The 20,989-nt window shown below is 44.8% G+C and overlaps 1 protein-coding gene, 2 long non-coding RNA genes and 1 other non-coding gene across 15 annotated transcripts in view; 2 read left to right on the forward strand and 2 right to left on the reverse strand.

Annotated features, from left to right (window-relative positions):
* LOC26532621 (uncharacterized) lies at positions 1–18,952 on the forward strand. The gene is made up of 2 exons (XR_001451809.2): positions 1–271; positions 18,628–18,952. It is a non-coding gene; the product is annotated as an uncharacterized lncRNA (long non-coding RNA).
* On the forward strand, positions 10,393–10,465 carry TRNAM-CAU (transfer RNA methionine (anticodon CAU)). Its single transcript has one exon. It is a non-coding gene; the product is annotated as a tRNA-Met (tRNA).
* LOC117185170 (uncharacterized) lies at positions 10,842–11,284 on the reverse strand. The gene is made up of 2 exons (XR_004470742.1): positions 11,117–11,284; positions 10,842–11,051 (listed from the first exon to the last, which is right to left on the reverse strand). It is a non-coding gene; the product is annotated as an uncharacterized lncRNA (long non-coding RNA).
* The window catches only part of LOC6897552 (serine/arginine repetitive matrix protein 1), a 17,330-nt gene continuing 8,215 nt past the window's right edge, over positions 11,875–20,989 (reverse strand). For 4 of the 12 annotated variants that reach the window (XM_015182231.2, XM_033385287.1, XM_015182230.2 and 1 more), the window contains 6 exons: positions 16,987–17,075; positions 16,301–16,527; positions 15,442–15,892; positions 14,391–15,382; positions 13,014–13,748; positions 11,875–12,957 (listed from right to left, as the gene is read on the reverse strand). In XM_015182231.2, coding sequence (XP_015037717.2) covers positions 12,253–12,957; positions 13,014–13,748; positions 14,391–15,382; positions 15,442–15,892; positions 16,301–16,527; positions 16,987–17,075 — 3,199 coding nt within the window. In that variant the 3' untranslated portion in view covers positions 11,875–12,252. Of the gene's footprint in view, positions 12,958–13,013; positions 13,749–14,390; positions 15,383–15,441; positions 15,893–16,300; positions 16,528–16,986; positions 17,076–17,178; positions 17,333–17,795; positions 17,883–19,259; positions 19,345–20,989 lie in introns of those variants that run through there. The other 8 variants (XM_015182232.2, XM_033385358.1, XM_033385337.1 and 5 more) reach the window with 5 other exon arrangements.

Here is a 20,989-nt window from a genome sequence, read left to right on the forward strand (position 1 = left end):
AAATTAAAAACACTGACAAGACCCATTAAAATATTTATAAAGAAACTGAAATGAAATCGCACACAAAATATCCTTTTGTTTCGAGAGATCTCTCACTCCCATCTAAATAGATACACCAGTGTTGGGGAGCGGGGGATTTGGGTCCTAGTAATTTATGTGGGACAAATGTCCTGGGCTATATCTATATCTACCTTAGTGCACAACAAAAATATGTGTATATTCTCAGCCGGCAAAGTTTCACACCATAAATTAAATCCCAATGTGGCATTGGGTAAGTACAATGACATTTATTATAATTTACCGGGGGTACCTCCACAAAAACAAACCGAGAAGACACAAAATACAGTCCTCCAACGAAACGAGGAATACCCTGTCTGCTTAACCATCTTGAAATAGCTCTACCTCCCTGAGAGGATAGCTGGAACAGAATGTATTCACAATATATTTGAATGTATTTTGTCGCCTTGAAGTTTTTCTCCTCCTTTAAGATAATACTTTGGAGTATTTCTTGCTCCTCTTTGGAATGGTGGATGGTATGTTGGAGATGCCTGTAAACAAGGACCCAATGCCCAGGCCATTTGATCTTAAGCAAACAATTCCAGCGGGTCAACAGGGGCTCAGCAGAGTGTGGGGTGACCTGCTGTAGAGCTGTGAACAGTGTGTGACTATTATCCTTTGACCACTAACCTTAACCATAAATTGGCCAAAGAGCCAGGCACACACACACTCACACACTTACAGTCAGGGTTGACAGCGGAGTGTACTACGCCTGACCGCCGATATGAATGTCCTTCCTGGTTGAATGTATGTGTATGTTTGAGAGTATCCTGTATCCCTATGTATAGTCCAATCAATTTATCACTCGAACAGCGTCAAGGAAGCAGCGCCGACATGCACAAACACCGAACGAAGAAAAAAAGGAAAAAATAATAATTTGCCCTCCATTAGAACATTTATAAACAAAGGATATTAGAAAGGACAGGGGGTAGGAGCAAGGCAAAAAAAAGGTATTAGGGCACACGTTATGGGGCTCATTGGATGTGTCGCCAAAGATTTAATGGAGCACGAGAATGATGGCAGCCAAGGTGAAATTGCGCTACGGTCCACGGCCAGGTCCACTGACCGAAACACAATAAATCATAAAAAGGAGTCTGCCATTGGGTTTATTGATATTGCATGTCCCTGTACAGCGAGCGGCATTAATATTAATCAAATTTATGCCCTATTCTCTATCGCCTGGGCCCCAAAAAATACGATATATGTTGTTAGATATATATAGATAGATATTGATGATCAAAAGTTTTCCCCCTCTTGGCTTATTGACTTTCAGCTGTGGCCGAACAATACATTTTCTTGCTATACTTTTAGTTTTGGCGAAAGTTTTACAATTTATTTGGTCTAGGGGATAGACAGTGTCCTGTTCATAACTAAATTATGTTAATTTCGTATCGTCCATAACTCATGGCTAACAGCCGAGTGAAAGTTATTGGGGCTAGCAGTCAGATTAAGTATACGCTCTCGATGGACATTGCCATTGGGGTTGAGTTGAGTCAGAGAAGAACACTGAGTCCATGGACACTGGTGAGAGAGCACTGGTCACTGCCCTGTAAAGTCAGTCAGCTCTTTCCCATTCACATTTTCTGCATATCAAATCGCATCATTTGCAGCATTTAGTCAAATGAAAAATGGAGTGCAACAAATCAGCATAAACCAAAAAGGAAACAGGCCGAAAATTTTGCAGGGGCCAGTTAGCAGCTTGACAAATTGCCACTCAACCGAAAGAGTCGGTGGAAGAGGAGCTCTGCTCTCGAGGGCCTGGCGGGCAATTGTTTATTTGGCTTTCATGTCGCGCATGTTAAATGCAAATTATTCAGAAATGCTTTTAACCTGGCTCAGACGGTGGCTTAGCGCACACATCCTGTGCGCGTTGACCCAGGACGTTTCCACGAAGTGCCAGAGCGCCAAAGCGCCCCCTCAATGTTAAATGTAATTTCTGGCATTTTCTTTATTTTACAAATAAGCTTCACGCGATTATGCAAATTTTCTGTGTTCCCAGGATTCGCCTGACTGGAAACACAGGCGCATTTCTGTGGCCAGGTTAGGTCAGGTCTCTACCGCCTCCTGGTTAGGAGGCATTCGAAAGGTCACTTAACGTTGACGGTTGACGTGAACCGCGCGACGCGTATGAATAAATTTGCAATTTGAAATTCGAATTTCACAGTAAAGAAGAGTTGTTCGAGAGAGAGAGAGAGAGAGAACAAGAACGATTCGATAGATGGTGTCCTGCTCAATCATCCTATGTGTTTGAGATGCCAAGCTTTTTTGGCACCTATGTATTTCACAATAAAAAGAGATTTGGGTTAAACTTTATAATATATAATATATTTAATCTTGGTGGCTTAGCGGAAGCCGATTGCTTGCTATTGCCAGATGTACTTTATGCGAGATCGATATGCAACCAATGCGCAGAGGGGTTAGCATAGAACTAAACTATAGACGACGGCGTTAGATCAAAGTGACTGCCGAAGTGGCGGCAGCAGATCAAAGTAGTTGCCGAAGTGGCGGCGGCAGAGAGCCCCTTTAGCGAGAGAGCGCAGCAGCTCTGCAGAAAGTCAACGTTTTACAACATATGTAGGCGGCTCTCTATGCTCATACAATAATAATGCTAAAGTTACGGTTATTCCTCAGCGGCTGGCCCGAACATACTCCCCCCGTTGGGAGCTAGTCTCTCAACAGATTCCTTAAGGGGCAGCAAACATAGCCGAGTGACGGCCCTCCTGATGTTTCCTGAGGATGTCTTCAGGTCAGCGACGCGACACACTCCGTCCTTGCCCAAAACGACATCGACCACTCTAGCCAGTGGCCAACGCATTGGAGGAAGATTTTCGTCCTTCACCAGAACGAGGTCGTTCTTGCAGATGTTTTGCGCGGGGGTGCGCCACTTCGCGCGCTCTTGCAAAAGAGTGAGATACTCTTCGCGCCAACGGCTCCAAAATATTTGCTGTAGTTGGGTGACCCGCTGCCAGCCATCCAGACGATTGTAGTTCAGCTTCGTTAGGTCAGGCTCGAGGATTTGCTCATGGGGGCCGCCTAAAAGCAGATGAGCAGGAGTCAAAACGTCTAAATCATCAGGATTTTCTGAAAGCGAGAGCAAAGGGCGAGAGTTAACAATTGCAGTGATCTGACAGATCAGAGTGCGCAGCTCGTCGAAGCTAAGCACAGATGGTCCAACTGAGCGGTACAGGTGATATTTTGCGGTCTTCACGGCCGCTTCCCACAACCCGCCAAAATGCGGAGAGCGAGGTGGGATGAAACGCCAGTCGATCGAGTCAGCCAAGCAGGATTCGTGGACCTCCTTCATATGCGGTTCGCTAAGACAAAGCTTCTTTAGCTCCAGAAGCTCGTTCTTGGCGCCAACGAAGTTTGTCGCATTGTCCGACCAAATTTGACTTGGCCTTCCTCGAGTGGAAGTAAAACGCTTTAGTGCGCCTAGAAACGATGCAGTGGTCAAATCCTTTACGAGCTCCATGTGTATAGCCTTGGAAGTGAAGCAGATGAATACGCTAATGTAGCACTTGATCGGAGGCCTTGTGCGGATTTCTGATCGGTAGAAAAAAGGTCCACAGTAATCTACTCCAGTGACTTCAAAAGCTCGAGATCCTTCCAAACGTTCCTTAGGTAGGTCTCCCATGATGTGTTCGACCATGCGCGGCTTAGTCCTGAAGCATCTCACACATCTGCTGACGACTCTTGACACTGCCTTAACACCTCCAATGGGCCAATATTCCAGCCGAATTTTGGATAGCAAGGCGCGAGGTCCGGCATGGAGGTTTCTTTCATGGTAATGTCTTATCAGCGCAAAGGTAATGGAATGTCCCTTTGGCAGAATGAGCGGGTGCTGAGCATCAAATCCTAGCGATGAGTTGCCAAGACGACCCCCAACTCTAAGTAGTCCAGAATGATCGATGAAAGGGTTGAGCGAACTAATAGAACTGGATTTAATGACTTGACCATTGCGCCGAATCTCCTTTATGTCCATCCACAAACTTGCCAGCTGAATGTGTCGAATTAGAAGATGCGTTCCTTGCCGAATATCAGAAACGGTGAGTCCTGGATGCCTAAGACGATGTATAAATTTATGCATGTAGGCGAATGTGCGCTGCATGCGAAAGAATGAATTCGCAAATTTGCATCCGGACGTGAGATCGGCATGTGGAGACGTGATTAGCAATCCTCTCTTGCGAAGCTCCAAAGTTGCTATGTTGTTAGTAGGAGATACAGGCCACTTATCCTTGGAGCATAGCAAAAAGGATGGGCCGTGAAACCATAGCTCTGACTGGATAAGATGGTTGGGAAGCGAGCCTCTCGAGAGAATATCAGCAGGATTTAAAGATGTGGGAACATAGCGCCATTCCATGTCTGCCGTCAACTCCTGAATTGATGCCACTCGATTTGCCACGAAAACTTGAAATTTAGCTGGCTCGTCCCTAATCCAAGATAATGCTGTTGACGAATCCGACCAGCAATAGAACCGACCTGTAAAGATTCCCATGTCCTTTACATTCTGCATGATTTTCGCAAGCAAATGGGCTCCACTTAATTCCAGCTTAGGAATCGATATAGTCTTTAGCGGCGCCACTCGCGACTTTGAGCACAAAACGTGGCTCGAAGACTGGGCTTCCCTGGACACGATATACACGCAAGCGCCATATGCTTCTAAGCTGGCATCACAGAATCCGTGAACTTCTGTAGCCACACTAGAACGAAGAACCAAGCGAGGAAATGAGATCCGAGAAATGCTTGCCAAACTATTTCTCAAGTCCATCCAAGTTGAATGCAACGCTGAGGGTAGGCTTTCATCCCAATCCAAATTTTCTCTCCAAAGCTGCTGAAGGAAGATTTTGCACCTGACAATGACTGGATTTATCAATCCAAGAGGGTCGTAGAACCGCGCAATCGTAGATAAAACCGACCGCTTTGATGGCTTTGAGGTTGTGTCCAGTGCGGACAAGGCAAAAAGCAGCTGATCCGAAGCAGGGTCCCACGCTAAGCCGAGAGTTTTGGCTATGTCGCTTCCATCATTAAACTTTAGGAACTTCTCTATGTCATCTTCAGGGGTTCCCTCAAGTACTTCCTGGTGACTGGAGCACCATTTCCTAAGTCTAAAGTTACCACGGGACAGTAAAGCTGATGTTTGGTGCATCTTTTCCATGACCTGTGCGACCGAATTACCGCCCGAAATGAGGTCATCCACGTAAAACTCCTGCCGCAGAGCAGCTGAGCCAAGAGGGTAGGATTCACCCTCGTCGATGGCCAGCTGGTGCATTGCGCGGACCGCTAGAAATGATGCAGCCCTCGTCCCGTATGTGACGGTGTCTAATGTGTAGACTTGAACCTCGGACTCGATGGAATCTCGCCATAGGATGCATTGATACAAATTGTCGGGTGGAGACACTCGTACGCAGCGGTACATTTTACAAATGTCCCCAGTGAGAGCGACTGGATATGTTCGAAAGCGAATCAATATGTTGAACAATGCAGGCTGAATAACAGGGCCTGTCATCATCACATCATTTAGAGAATATCCAGTTGATGTAGCTGCGGAACCATCGAAAACGACACGGAGTTTTGTCGTCGTACTGTCCTCCTTTAGGACACAGTGATGAGGCAAGAAATATTTGCAGAGGCTACGGGAATCAGGGTTGACTTGGTGCATATGATGCAAATCAATATACTCCCTCATAAAGGCGGAATACCGCTCCTTGAGTGTAGGATTACGCTCCAGTTTTCGCTCCAGACTGATGAACCGTCGGTAAGCCTGAGTATAAGATTCTCCCAAACGATCAGAATTGTTATTTAGCGGTAGACGAACTGCATACTCCCCGGATGGCAACCGTGAAAGGTGGCTTACGAAATGTGCTTCACAATCGTCTTCTTCTTTGGTATTCAACCCAGCCTCCACACAATCCTCGACTTCCCAAAACATACGAAGAGTTTTATCCAACCTTGCTTCCATCTCAGCTATCGAATCTGGACAATTGTGCGTGGCCAAAAGCGCCGAGCTTGATACCTTCTGTCCACCACCAGATACGATCCACCCAAGCCGGGTCTTCTGCAGAAGAGGCAGTCCATTGGTGAGTTTGATTTGCCCTACGCAGAGGAGATCATAAAAAACGCTCGCACCAATGAGAAGATCAACCCGTTGAGGATTGAAAAATGCAGGATCAGCGAGCTGAATGTTAGATGGAATACGCCAATCGGATACATTTACTGCCATACTTGGTTGAGAATCGGTAATCGTGGGGGCGATGAGAGCAGTAAGTGTAGTTGTGTAAGCAGAGGTGCGAGAATGCATACAAATGCTTATGGTGGATCCCTCAGTAGAAACGCTGGTATCGCCCAGCCCAGACACAAGTGCAGACGATTGAGTTCTCCTAAGCTGAAGCTGCTGGGCGAACCTGGATGTGACGAGATGCAGCTGCGATCCTGAATCTAAGATGGCACGACAAGGAACTAAAACGCCAGACCGATTCTTCACGAGAACCACGGCTGTAGCCAGAAGCACGACATCAGAGTGAAGACCTTGGGCAGCAAGAGAGGTAGACGAAGGTAGAGACGAGCTGCTAGCAGAATTTTGAGCAACGGAAAGAGTGTCCGGTTGAACGGCCAGATCGGGAGGAGTAATACCTGGGCAGCCTTGTGTTGTGGGCTGCATACTAACGAAGTGCAACAAACTATGATGCCTACCGCCGCATACTCGACATTTTCCACTATTGCATGCGCGGGTCCGGTGCCCCGGTTTTAGGCAATTGAAGCATAGGGAAAGCTTCTTCACTTCTTTGTGGCGCAGCAACGGTGAGAGATTTTCGAATATCTTGCACGAGTATATTCCATGGCCCGCTGAGTGGCAAAAGACGCATACAGACGGGTCGGCGGAAGAGTTGGAAGCTACAAACGTTTTCTTAACATGCGTATATGAATGGTTTTTTCCCACCTGATCGCTACTAGCGTGTGTCGCTGTAGCATATTCCAATCGCTCCATTTTCTGGCAGCGTTGCTGCAAGAATTCGAAGAATTCCTCTGCGGTAGGTATAGCAACCGACGATGTGTGCTCCTCCCATTTGGTTTGCGTCTTCGAATCCAACTTCTGCAGCAGCATGTTGATAACCATGAATCCCGAAATCTCCTCAGCAGTTCCCAATGTCTGCAACGCTCGCATGTGTAAATTGACTGCATCCGAAAACTCCCGAAGCCTTTTAGCAGAAGGCGAGTCTACCCTCTTTAGCCCAAGAATCTTCTTGATGTGTGCCTGGAAAACAAGTCTTTTGTTATTAAAGCGTTTATTAAGTATATCCAGAGCCGCACGATAATTGGCACTGGAGAGCTCCAACGATCGAACCGAATCCAAAGCCGCATCAGCGAGGCAAGAGCGAAGGTGCTGGAATTTCTCGATGTCACTGAGACCCGCATCCGCTTCAATCACCGATTTGAACATTGCCATAAAATCCGAGAACTCGACGTATCCACCAGAAAACTTCGGCACCTTCAGCTCAGGAAGTCGCTGCTTGTGAGCCATGATGATGGTACTATGTCCGGAATGGCTTGGCAGAGTCGTAGAATTGGCAGCGGCGTGTGACTGGCCTACTTCAACAGCAGCCAGCAACTCAGCTTTCAACGATATGAAAAGAGTATCGAAGATTTCGCGCAGCTCACTCCCAATCTCGTTTTGATCGAGAGCCTCCAACTCATTATGGGCCTTATTAAATTCCGCTCGAATTTCTGCCAACATATCAAGGCGCACCTCGACTTCCGCGGCGGTCAGCTTGTCGATTTTATTCCCCGCGAAGGATTCGCCAAGCCTGTGCAATCGATCATATAATGACTGACTTTTACGTTTATACAGACTCAGTCTGGAATCAGCCACCACAATATTTCCGCCCGCGCCTGTATTTGGATCGTTGTCCATGTTAACTGTTGTGCAATCGACACAACAACGGAAAATGAAATACCGCTTAAGCGACGATGTATAGACGCGAGAGCGAGAATGCAAGACACGAAAAGTCAAGAACCGCGGCTGCAGCTGCGCAGAGAATGAGAGATTCGACGCTTAAAGTACCGGAATTTGTCTATAAATATTCCAGCCGCACTCTCACTGAATTTGCACTTTAAACTGTTTTTAATGTGCACACAAATGTTGTATACCCAACAACACAATATTGTATAATTAATAAGTGTTTTAACGGAACGCGATTAAGCAATGGTTTTATATCACGTCGGGGGGTCACCAATGTTTGAGATGCCAAGCTTTTTTGGCACCTATGTATTTCACAATAAAAAGAGATTTGGGTTAAACTTTATAATATATAATATATTTAATCTTGGTGGCTTAGCGGAAGCCGATTGCTTGCTATTGCCAGATGTACTTTATGCGAGATCGATATGCAACCAATGCGCAGAGGGGTTAGCATAGAACTAAACTATAGACGACGGCGTTAGATCAAAGTGACTGCCGAAGTGGCGGCAGCAGATCAAAGTAGTTGCCGAAGTGGCGGCGGCAGAGAGCCCCTTTAGCGAGAGAGCGCAGCAGCTCTGCAGAAAGTCAACGTTTTACAACATATGTAGGCGGCTCTCTATGCTCATACAATAATAATGCTAAAGTTACGGTTATTCCTCAGCGGCTGGCCCGAACACTATGTTTGAGCTTTAATTTAATATAACCCCCCAGCGCTTAACAATGAAAATAATAAAGTGTCATTTGGCCAACGGCAGAACGAACAGCTTCGCTCCCGTTGTCTGTCTGAGCCCCAGGGTTATATATGGCAGGCAGAATGGAATGTGTGTGCATTATGTGCATTTGATATATTTCTTAATAAAAATATCACGCAAGTCCAACAATGTCACCGAGACACATACACACTCCCCGTCACACAGGAAACCCGTCCACGTCTCCTTACAGGAATCCTCAGCAGCTGCAGACAACTCTGGTTCTGGGCTCTGGCTCTGGGGAAGGGGTCTTCGGAGAACCCATGTGTCGTCCGGGAAAATGAAAAATGATCAAAGTGAGTGTTTGGCTCAAAAGACCAGGAGCAGCAAAAAAAAAAAAAAGAGTGTGCTGCACTACCAGCTGCTCCTGTCTCCCGCCTCTTTTCATGTGTGTGGGTGTCACCAGGGGATATCATCAGTTGCTACTTGCAATATTTAGCAGCTCCCAGAGCACACATCTGCTCTCCGCGCTGGGATGTCCTGTCCACTCAGTTAATGCGGGCAAACAAAAGGAGTACGAGCCCGCACAACTGCTGGAAGAGGTGGCATGCCAATGCCCATGCCCCTGCAGCAGCTGTTGCAACAGAGTAATCAGCAGCCGTAGACGGAGCGAAGAGGAGCAGTTGCCTTAGCCACCAACTAATTAGTTACTATGCATTGATTTTTATGCTTCTGCTTAATTTCGCATGACAAATTGTTAATACGTCAAAACAAAGGAGCTCTTTGCCATTCGTATGGTTACCACGGATGGGATGGGGTTTTAGCGACAGAATTTATGATAATAAAAGCCGTAGACAGTCGCTCCACTCCGTTCCGTCAACCCCTCCCATGAACAAGCGTCATAAAAACCCGTGTATATATAGAGATATATGCATACTTGTATGGCATTGTCTGAAAAGTCTCGCTATGATTGAGAAATATGTGCAGACACGGCTCATTGAAGGCGCCATGCCACGGCGGCACACGTTCATAAAAGAAATACAACAGCAATACAGAACGAAACAAAAGCCATAAAAGAACATATACGTCGCGGGTATGGTGGGGTGTATAAATCATTAGGCGAACAGCCAGGGGCAAATTGTCTGAGAAGAGTCTTTGAAATGCATCGTTTGATATAGATTTGATTAGAGAAAAGTTTTCCTGAACGTGTCCACAAATATTTGGGGAGTGTTCTTCCGAGGGAAAGCAATTTATAATATGTAGATCGTTTTACTGTGGAAAACGTATGTACATTTCTGACTGAAATTCTCTCTCATATTTTATAGATACCAAAGTAAGTTAAGCAAATAATTCTTGTACTCCGAATAATATATTCAAATCCTCACACTCAGGAGGAGGAATCTATTAGAAATTTGATGATTGCTGCTGTTTCTTTAATATTGCAAGGAACTCACTTTAGAAATTCTATTATAAAATGTTAGAAAAAAATGTAAAGATGGAATAATCACCGATTAAGAATAAACGAATGTATGGTCAGATCATATCAGGTGTAAGGTTATCTCTATCTCACCTACAAATAGATCGCATGGTCCACATTTAGACCATTCCTCGTTAAGATTAATACTTTAAAATACCTGAGAAATTTCAGGTTCAGTTTAAAATCACATCTTATTCTTGGACGTATCCAAGGCCTCGGTGGCGCAGTAGGCAGCGCGTAAGTCTCATAATCTTAAGGTCGTGAGTTCGAGCCTCACCCGGGGCATGTAATTTTTTTTGTCATTGTTCTTTCTTTTTTGTCATAATTTTGAGCTTATAATTTCTTTGTCTGAAAAAGTATAATTTGTATTTTTAGCTTTGCCTCTAAGAGTTTATGTGCGCCACTCGAGCTCTCGAACGCTGATTGCCCTCATGCGCTGCCACTTGGTTTCATTGGCAAATAAACGGACTCATAATGATTACAAATTGATTTCTCATGTCCCTGCCAGAGACAGAAGCAGAAACAGAAACACAGATGAGTGTGCATCTGGCAGCCAGTCAATGGCCACGGGAACAAAGCCAAGGAGAAACAGACCGAGAAGCCCCAGGGCGAAAAGTCCTCCATAGATAAACACAATGCAATAAAACGAAACTCGCGGCAATCTGGTAGAGCTTGGCAGCCAATCAATTAAACGGAGAAGATGCCATAAATTCTGTTATTTCTAAAACGGAGTAAAGTGCCAACCAATTGATTGGCAGCTGGCCAGTGATGGAGTTTCCAGTCGCCAGTCCCAGTCTTTCAGTAATGGAGTCCAAGTGCTTCAGTGGTCGCTTTTCTCTGTGTTGAAGGAGGATGTCGAGTCTCCGTTCTCCTGTGATGGTGAGAAATAAAATAAACTGTCGATTGGTCCTTGGCTGCCTCTCAGTTTTGGGTTACATTTTCTCTGGCGCACTGCAGTGGCCCTTTTTCTCTCTTGTTGACTTTTTATTTTCCCAACCATTTGGAGAGACCCTAGTACCCCTTTCACACCTTCCATGGCATGGCAGCAGCCGCAATTTGCACTGGTACTGGTACTGGTACTGGCACTGGCACTGGGGGTAAAATTTAATTTGTTTCCTGCATATATCCTAGAGGCGTTTTGTGTGTCATGCATTTTTACACCTTAATTTGCGGCTAATTTGCATATTGTATATTTTCGCTTGTTGCGCAATTTCAGTTGCAGTTTCCCAGTTACGTTACGGTACCAGTACTATTTTCCCCACTTGCTGTTGCTGTTTCTGTTTCTGCAGTGTTTCCTGCCACGGTCTCGGTGTCCTTTTCACCTACTATTGCGGCTTTGCTCTTTCTCTTTTCCCCACCCTCTCTCTCTCTCTCTGTCTCTTTTCTCATTTAAAGACCAGTTCTATTCGTTGAGTGGAACTTTAGAGGTGGCCAACAAGCGTGAAATGAAATTTGTTATAAAAAGTTGCCACATAAAAAATTTAATTTGAAGCGAAACTACAGGAGAGAATTTCAATGCCCCTCATGGCCAAATGTGCGAGGGTGTGTTACCTCTACCTATGTGTATTTTTCCAGTTAACCCTTATATGTGTAGAAATTGGTTGGATAAAATTCCTAAAACTTCAAATTCGAAAACAACTATGTTATTAGAATACACCGGACAAATTCAAATAGATCCGCAGTTTTAAAAATAATCTGGTTTTTCTATAATATATTTCTGATTTGTATTCTCTCCAAATTGAGCAACAATTATTAACTGCTTTCCTTTATACATTTATAGAATTTACATGAATGTTAAATACTACAACTAAATCGATTCTAACAAAATATAAGTATATACAACAAATTTCGGTTTCTTGAACTTTTTACATTTTCGTGAATGAAAACTGTTTTCGAACTGCTGACATTTTGTACTGCACCGAACGGAAATTTGTCTAAAAGCAGAGTTTGATTTTCTATATTCTAACCTATCTAAAAACATATAGACACACGGATATGCGCTTGGCTTTATGAAGATCTATAAATGTACATTCGTGGACGGCAGCTGAAACCACTCCTCCCCTCCTCGCCATCTAGAGGCAACCGTTGCCCCAGCAGCCACACCAGGGTATCTTGCCACCCGTGTGAGAGCTTATCGAGATCTTCCTGCGAGTGGAGCGCATGCTGAAACTCGTGGAGGACTCTCGCGAGGAGGCAAAACTGTTCGAGTTTCGATCGGATAACGAGGTGGCCGTCTCGTGGTTGCTATCCTGGTGGGAATGGTGGCTGTGGTGCGGATTGTTGCTAATCGCCATGCCGCTATGCGGATGATGGTGGTTGTGATGATGATGGTGTCCTCCCCCTCCTGCTCCTCCTCCGCTGGCACCACTATTTCTATGCACCGTATGGACAGTGCCCTCCGAGTGACGACGCGAGCATTTCGTCCGACTGACAGTCGCTGTCGTCATTGGCGCCGGATCGCTGCCCTCCTTGCGATGGTGATGATGGTGACTGGTGCTGGGCGGCGCCGAGGTAGTGGCCGTCACCTCTGGATGGCCTGGCACTGCCATTGTATTGCTGTTGGTGCGCCGGCGAGAGGAATGTGGCGAGGACGGTGTGCTGTGACTAATCTTGAAGGCCTTAATGCTGGGATGTGTGAGCACTGCGGTGGGCAGGTCCACACAACTGGCAGTGGCCATGGGTGCTGTGGTTACTGGTGCGACAGCATCCTCGGGCGCTTGTCCAGAGCCACACAATATGGAGACGCGACGTGCCTTCCTCCGCGCCAGCTCATCAGCCTGGAATGGGTATGGGAATCTTAATTTGGCAGAAGGAATCGAAGGAGTCCTCTTACCTCTGTCTGTGCCGCCTGCTCTGCAGCTGTCTCCACCTCAGTTCCTGGCAGATCCACATCCAGCGAGCGCGTTAATTGTGAAGGAGACGATCGAAAAATGGCCCGCTTGGCCGCTGCCGTGGCCAGGGTCTTGTACAGATGACTCTTGTTCGGCGACATGCCACTGACAGATGTCGGTGGCGGAGGCGGCGGCTCTGTGGGCATCTGTGGCCTTCGTGCCGGCGGCAATGGAGGCGGCGGCTTGGCCGCTATACTCGGCTTGGCACTGATGGGCGGACGCTGTCCATTCGGGGATTGTTGCGGTCCAGCTGCCGCCTGATTGATCTGCTCGAATCCCAGATATGTGCATTTGTCGGGAAACGGTGCCATCGGATCGGGTATGTGAGGGGCAGGGCTGTCGGTGTGCTCCCTCTCCAGGGAGCGAGTGCGTCGCATCAGCTTGCTGTTCCCACTGTTCCCCGAATCCCCACTGGAGGTTGTCGTCGTGGTCAGTCCCGCACCTCCCGATTGGCTCTCCGTGGATGCGGTGGCTGTGGCAGGAGAAATGGTTGGATTTGTGCCGTCGTACTGCAGATACAGATTCATCTCGGAGCGATATGGCTTCTTCGCCTTGTCGTTGTCCTGGCGATGACTCAGGTTGTCCCGCGACTTGCTTTTTTCTAGCTGAATGGCTAAGATGTCCTCCGAAATAGTCTCAATGTCGTTTAGTATTGATTCCAGGTTTACCGAATCCGTCTGTGGGGGAGAGTAAACTCATTAGAAATCCAAAATAATATGATTTGTCTTTTTCTAAAGCGATTTCAAGCGATTGGTTTAAAGGTTCTAAAAGGTTTCAATGCCGTGGGGGAACATCTAGTTAAGGAATTACTTATTTATCAAGAGATCTACACACTAATATAAGTAAAAGGTTTGAATACTTATTCCTTGGACTTCTATTTCTAAACATTTATGGGATGAGGGAACTATAATTAATATACATCCCGGATCCCTTCATTTAAATAAAGATACGAAAAACAAATCTTGATTTGATTCTTTTTCCTACATTTTCCAAAATTGTATACAACTTTTGTTTGTTAATTGGATCTAAAAATTGATTTTGTTTAGAAATTAAGCAGTCTAGTATAGAAATAGAATATATTTTGAGAGGAAAACATGAGAATCATATTCAAATGTGGTACGCAAATAGTTTTGGGGGACATGAACATCGATGAGGTAGACCACCTCCTATAAATCCAATAAATTATAGACATCGAAAGCATAAGATAATAAAGAATGCCATTTTAATATAGCTAAACTGATCTGATGACTGGATCTGATGAAAGGAGAGGACTATGACAGGAGGATGATCGACTGCTGGTCAGAAGATCGACCCCTCACCTGACTAACGGTCTCCCGTTTCGCTTGGACCTTCGATACTTTCGCTGGCAATCTCATAGGGGAAGTTGTGGTCTTGGTTGTGTTCGTGGTAATGGTCATCACGGGCTTGGTCAGGGCTGTGGCCGAGATGCAGGTGCTCTGGCAGGGCTTTTGTGCGGTCGCATAGATGGGCTCCGCAGCAGAGTTGGGCATAGGTAGTGGCGAGCAACGGGCTACCGCTGCATTGGCAAGGGCAGCCGTGTAGATGTCCAGCACGCTGGAGCCCGGATGCGGCCGAGCCTTGTCTCTGGGACTGGCATTGGCAGCGGGGCCAAAGCCCAAGCCAACGGCCGCGGCCACATCGACCACGGCTCGGTGCAGGGCACAGTGATGGGGATGCTGTGGCAGCCCCTCCTGCTCCTGGTTGTGGTCGTGGTCCTGGTCGTGCCGCTGGCTTGGGTGCTGGCGCGGATGCTGGTGGGCATGGCAATGCGAGTGGGCGCGATGGCGACGCGGACTTACTTGTGGCGAGACTCGTCTCTGGTACGGCGAAGCCAGAGCATTGTTCACGAATATATCCGGAGGATCGCGTAGCGGCGGTGGCGGCGATCCTGGCGGCAGGGAATCTGGCAGCTGCCCCTGGCACTGACCCTGGTTCGCGAGCTTCGTGTTGAGCCTGAGACGCGGCTTGAGCGGGGCAAAGAAATGCTTCGGACTGTTGAGCGCTTGTTGCGTTGCATTCGTAGTGATGGCCACCGTCTCGATGTCCCCCTGGCTCTCTGGCAGATGTGGAGCATTCAGGGCGATTTTTGGCATCGTCTGCTGTGTGGATGTTGGCACAAAGGTTGTCATCATAGCCGGTGGCGGTGGCGAGCGGGAAGGCGATGTATGATTGGAATATTTTCGGTGCGTGAAGGGCGACTGGAGATTGTAGTCCCAGCCATTGGTGTGGCGCATGGTCTTGCCAGTGGTGGTGCTCGAACTGCTCCCCAGCTCCGGCGTGGGTGTCAGGGCTATGAAGAGTCAGATATGGATAACAGATTCAACTCAAGATAAAAGGTTCTCCGCTCACCTGAATTGGGATTCCCCATGTGCTGCGACAGTATGTTCTCAAAGTACGACAATGGTGGCACTGAGGCGTGCAGGTCATTCATCTGATTAGCCACCAGCTCAATGGGCGTCAGGGGTGTCAGTGGCCCCATTAAACTGGGCAGCGTGCTCTGCGATCCATTCAAATCCGGTGTGCAAAGCATTCGATGTTCTTGCTGTTGGAACTGTTGCAGCATCTCTGGATTGCTCAGCGTCTCCTCAGACACCACCGACAGGTGATCGAAGTGCATGGGCTGCTGCTGCTGCTGCTCTGCCTTGAGCGAGGAATCCTCATTCTTTGATGATGATGACGTTGCGGGCACCTCTGGCGGCAGTGGCGGCTTGAGAGGGGCACAGGAACCACCCTCCTGGCAGCAATCGTCGCTGCAATGACCATCGTCTGCCCCGCGACAGGTATCACAAGAGTCAGAGTCCTGTTTTTGGTGGGATAAAGGAATTAAATGGACGTCACTAATAAAGAGCCACAAACTTTGGATTGGAATACAATTGGGGACTGATTTGCAAACTATTTTAAATCACGAATAATTTTTGCACGTTTTTCGGGTGTAAACAGAAACAGCTGATTCCGATAAGCATTAAAGATCAATCGATACTTCTTATAGCTATCTAAGTAGGAAGTGCAACTATCGAAATTCAAAAGAATATTGGACCGAATATACATTTTCTTTTGGATGCAGACGAGAACTAAGACATTTTTAAGTGATTATTTTTGTAGTGATCTGATGATATGCAATTGAATGACTATCGCACAGAGCAGATATAAGCAAATTCTGATTTGGCAAACACATAATACAGAAAAATGTAGCTTCTATTCTACTTACATCACTGTTTACATCACAACCACCGCTGCCTCGTCCGCCTCCGCCACTACACCTGTACGCGTGGCAGGTGCCGCCACTCCCTCCACTGCCCCGACAGCCGCCAAATTCATGTTCATTGAGCTTCGCCTTGAAGCGTTTGTTCAGCCTATCACACTCGTCCCGCAGTGTCCAGATCTCGCGACGCAATTGCTCATTCTCACGCCGCAGGCGCTTGATGTCCGATTGCCCTGGAAAATCAGGAAAACCATTAACCAACATCAACAGCAATACCAATGGAAAGTGGCCAAACCAAAGCAGGGGAACTTGGTAAAGCACGTGGCAATCATGCAGAGCTGTCAGGCCTTTTTGACACCTCAAATCGCATTGTTTACAATCGCTTATCTTCTGTTTTGGCAATGAAAATCATTATTTTTTTATGAATAGACGCGGAGAACATACGCATATATCTATCATACGAGTATGTGGGAGGAGAGAATGATTTTTATATAGATATATTTGGTTGGGATTATTTTGGTTTTCGTTTGCCACCGTCTAATGTGTTTTTAATTGGTTGTTTTCAGCATTTTCGGTATTTATTAAACGATTATTTGATTTCCTGTTGTTTAATACTTGAACACATGAAAAAAATACACTTTTATGGCCGTAATCTTAGGCCGACTTTGATCGCCTGAGAGCCCGTCATTTACCTCGTTCAACTTCGGCATTTATGTTGATGGTGCGCAACCTGAGCTCCTCATTCTCGTATATCATGCCCCGCGATGACTTTCTGTCCAATCTGTAAAGTTCGAACATGCATTAGATAATTTGCTTAAACATTAACAGACAGAGATCTATAGATCTACAACTATGTACAACTAAAACTACGAGTAAGACCGGACCTTCGATTGGTGAGCGGTTGCCAGGGCGAACGGTAGCCAACCAACATGCCTAGCTTTTCCTATGATCCGTACAAATCAAAACTCGTCCTAGATCTCGAAATATATTTGGTCTGTTCTGTCTTCAACGACTGCTGTAAGTCAACTGAACCGGATTTTAGGTCCAGCATTGGAACCAATTGTTAGCCGTTCTCTTCGGCTATATGGCGCACGGCCTTTCAACACTCGCCGCATATAAATAAATAATAATAAAAAAACGTAGGAAAAAAAGCACCGACGATGTAGGAAAAATAAATATAAATATACATATCACCGATTTGGTGCTAAGGAAAGGAAAATAACCAAAGCAAAGCCATAAATTACAACAACAGAGCATAAATAAATTGATTTATCCAATGATTACGATCCAACGGCTGCTGGCATAAGGGAAAATTTAACCTGAATTTCTTATGCAAATAAATAGAGTGAAGTGATCTGAGAAGAGTATTCCAAAGTTTCCTATCACTTGGCACTGCGCAAATACTTAATTCTGCAAATCAAATTAAGCAGATTAACAGATCTATTGAAATCCCAAATGAGCCATAAAAAATGGGATTCTTTGCAGGCTTTCCATAACTTACGCTTTTTATTCCGAAGCGATGTGACACTCACTGCCAGCCCGTCTGCACTGGGAATTTTTGACAAACTGCCGATCGCTTCGCCGATCTCAGCTCTCAGAGCCATGGCATATGCCACCATTCCAAAACAAATATTCAGAAAAAAACATACATATTTTTATACCCCATGTATGTATAGCATGTTGTCTGGTAGGATGTCTCCGCTACGATTTGTGGAATGCGTAGATCTAAAAAACATTTTCCCATATTTAAGAAATGACAAGAGTGCTTTTGGTATTCTAATATTTGGCAGTCATGCTTAACTTAGCCAAGTGTCATTTATTTTGGCTACTGATTGGAAAAGAGTTTGGAATATTTTTCAGATCATCACAGAGAGATATTCTCTTTGGAAGATTTATGCTTTCTCTTTTGATTTGTGTTCATAAGTTCTCTTTAAAAACATTCAACGAATAATTCGTAGTATTCTTTTAGGTGCGATCTAAATATATCCTCGCCGCCGACTATGATTTATTGATTTATTACACCCGGAGCAAAATACTCTGAGAATCGATTTAAATATGTATGCTAATATATTTTCAACGAGAATGGATGTTGGTAATGTTTCTCTCAGGGTAGAATAACATATAAAATAGTTTAGATTTATAGATATACGAATTTTCAGGTGCATTATAGAGAAAGTAAAGGTTAAGAATGGAGAACATTTTTACTATTTGACATTTAAGAAAAAATTCATAAAAAATCAGTACTTGGAAGTTGTCTCATATTTATTCTATATATGGTTGAAATCCCATATTTACTATATGATATATTTCATTAAATGTTTTCTTGATTCCAGCACATCTTTTCAAAGTTCTTATTCCGGTGGTTCCTCTGATGATCTTCAACACGTTCCATCCCTGATTTCTGGATTCTATTTTTCGATTTTCCCAATATACACTTGTATACACAAAGAAGAGCGGCGCAGCGCTGGGCGTCAGCACGTTTCTCCCACGGAAGCAGAGCAGACCAAACAATCGGATCGATAGACTGATGATCGATAGCAAAGCAATCTTTTGGCAGTTTTATTGATGTCTACACACACTCACTCGCAAAAACATATATCTAAAGATCGTGTGGCTATATACGCTTGGAATAAACATTCCATCTGATGATTCTGTGTACTTTGTAGTGTAAAATCAACTTGGACAATGTACCCCTACCCGAACCCGTACCCCCGGATTGTACACGATTCGATGATAAACAAATTGGAATTATTTTTAGTTCCGCTGGCCAGCGGCGAATATTGTTTGTTTAACGACCACTGAAGTGTATAGATATTAGAAGAGAACTTATAATGACTTTTAATATTTATCAAGAGCCAGATGTCCGTTTCCAAAAATAAAGTGCATGTGGCAAACGGCATTGGCCAAAAGGGGACAGAGCCAAGCCAGGGATATCCAAAGGGAAAGTAAGAGTTTTGCTGCTTACTTGGCGGACTTTTCCGAACGTTTGTTGGTCTTCCGACTTCTTTCATAGTGAGTTTTTGCTTGTTTAGCACCTTTCATTTATCCAACCAGTTTATATAGCAATGCAATCAATGGTCACACTTTGCTGTGGGTTTTACCCAAAAGTTTATGCAATCATCTGTGAGCTGTGACGAATTTCACTGGCACAACATACTCGTATTCACTGTCTTAACTTGAATTTCAATAATTAATTATAATTTTCGCTGTAGAAACTCGTGAACAGCGTGACAAAATGTGAACTGTGTTGAACAAAATTCAATTTCACCGCAGCAAAACCGCACGAGTCGACTCTGTACCGAAAACTGACAGTTGGGCGAGATCAGTTTTGGCCAAAAAAGAACGCGACTAGAACAACAAAACGCCGACGGCTACGACTGCGACTGGCATTGAACCATTGGCTTTGCCACTGCCGCCGCCGCCAAGAGCAACAAGCTTTGTCTGCTTCAATTTTTATTAAAATTAAAAGAAAAATGAAAAACGAACATAAAAACCATAAAACACAAAAAGAATAGAAAATGTTTTATAAAGCAAATGCGAACGAGTAAATCGAAAGAACAACAAATCATCGTTCTCAATGAAATGTACGCATGCTGTGCCGCGGAGCATTCGTTTATAAGATTAACAAAAAGAAATCTGACGAGAAAAGAGACAGAGAGAGAGAAAGAGAGCAAAAATACCTGCCACAAAGGACAACGAACTTTGGATGCTCTTGGTTTAAGAAAGAGAATCGAATGAGGTAGGGAAAGCATCATCTTGCAATGGAAATCTCTGTTTTCTGATGCCCAGGAAGAAAGAGGTATCTAGGAGGAACAATACGATATTTTAAGGCCTGTAATAGCTTAAGAGATCCATCAAGATATCGAAAACCAACATCCAATCGAAGAGGATCAGAGGTATCATATAACTATCAGTTCCTTATAAAGGGTATTCAAAAATAGCCTGCTCAAGCATCAGCACTGAAAACTGTCTGACGTAGTAGTAGTCTCTCAACGTCAGCTGGAACAAAAAGCTTCTGCCAATTTCCCGATTTCGAAGGTAAAACCCCGAGAATTCTTCTACTATTAATTATGAAAATTACAATTAAGTGACAAAAATGATTAAAATTGCTCAAATATTTATTGTTTTTCTTCTTGTCAGCGATATTTAAGCTTTAAAAAAAATGTCAGTGCTTATACAATCAATTACCCAGCTAATTAGACTGGTGGTTTTTTCCTGCAGGATGATTTTTTACGAGACTCGAGTAAATTGACTTTATTTACTCGAATATTTATTTCCGTTTGCATTATTCAAATTAAAGGGTTTTGCAGGTCGAAGCATGATTATAGTGATAGCATAGGAAATAAATTGAAATTAATCAAGCCTTTAATCGCATTCCATGTTGGATTCTGGTTGGGGTTCTGGTTGGGGCTTTTGTGGGTTGACAGCTGCTGTAAAAGCTGAGTACAGGGGAAATTAATTTATATATTTGGTAAGCAGCAGATGATGGAGTAAATTAACAATAACCGCATTTCCAATTAAATTAACAGCTCTTTTATTGAGATCCAAATGAAATAAATTGGATCCCTCTCTGACACTGACACTGACACTCTCCGTCTCCGTCTCCTTGTTAAATGTGTCGCGACATTGGCGGCCTAAATAAAAACTATAGCTGCCACCCACACCATCGTGGATCCCATCAAATCTTGCGTATAC

Source organism: Drosophila pseudoobscura, chromosome 2 (genome assembly GCF_009870125.1).
Source record: "Drosophila pseudoobscura strain MV-25-SWS-2005 chromosome 2, UCI_Dpse_MV25, whole genome shotgun sequence".
Classification (NCBI taxonomy): Eukaryota; Metazoa; Arthropoda; class Insecta; order Diptera; family Drosophilidae; genus Drosophila; species Drosophila pseudoobscura.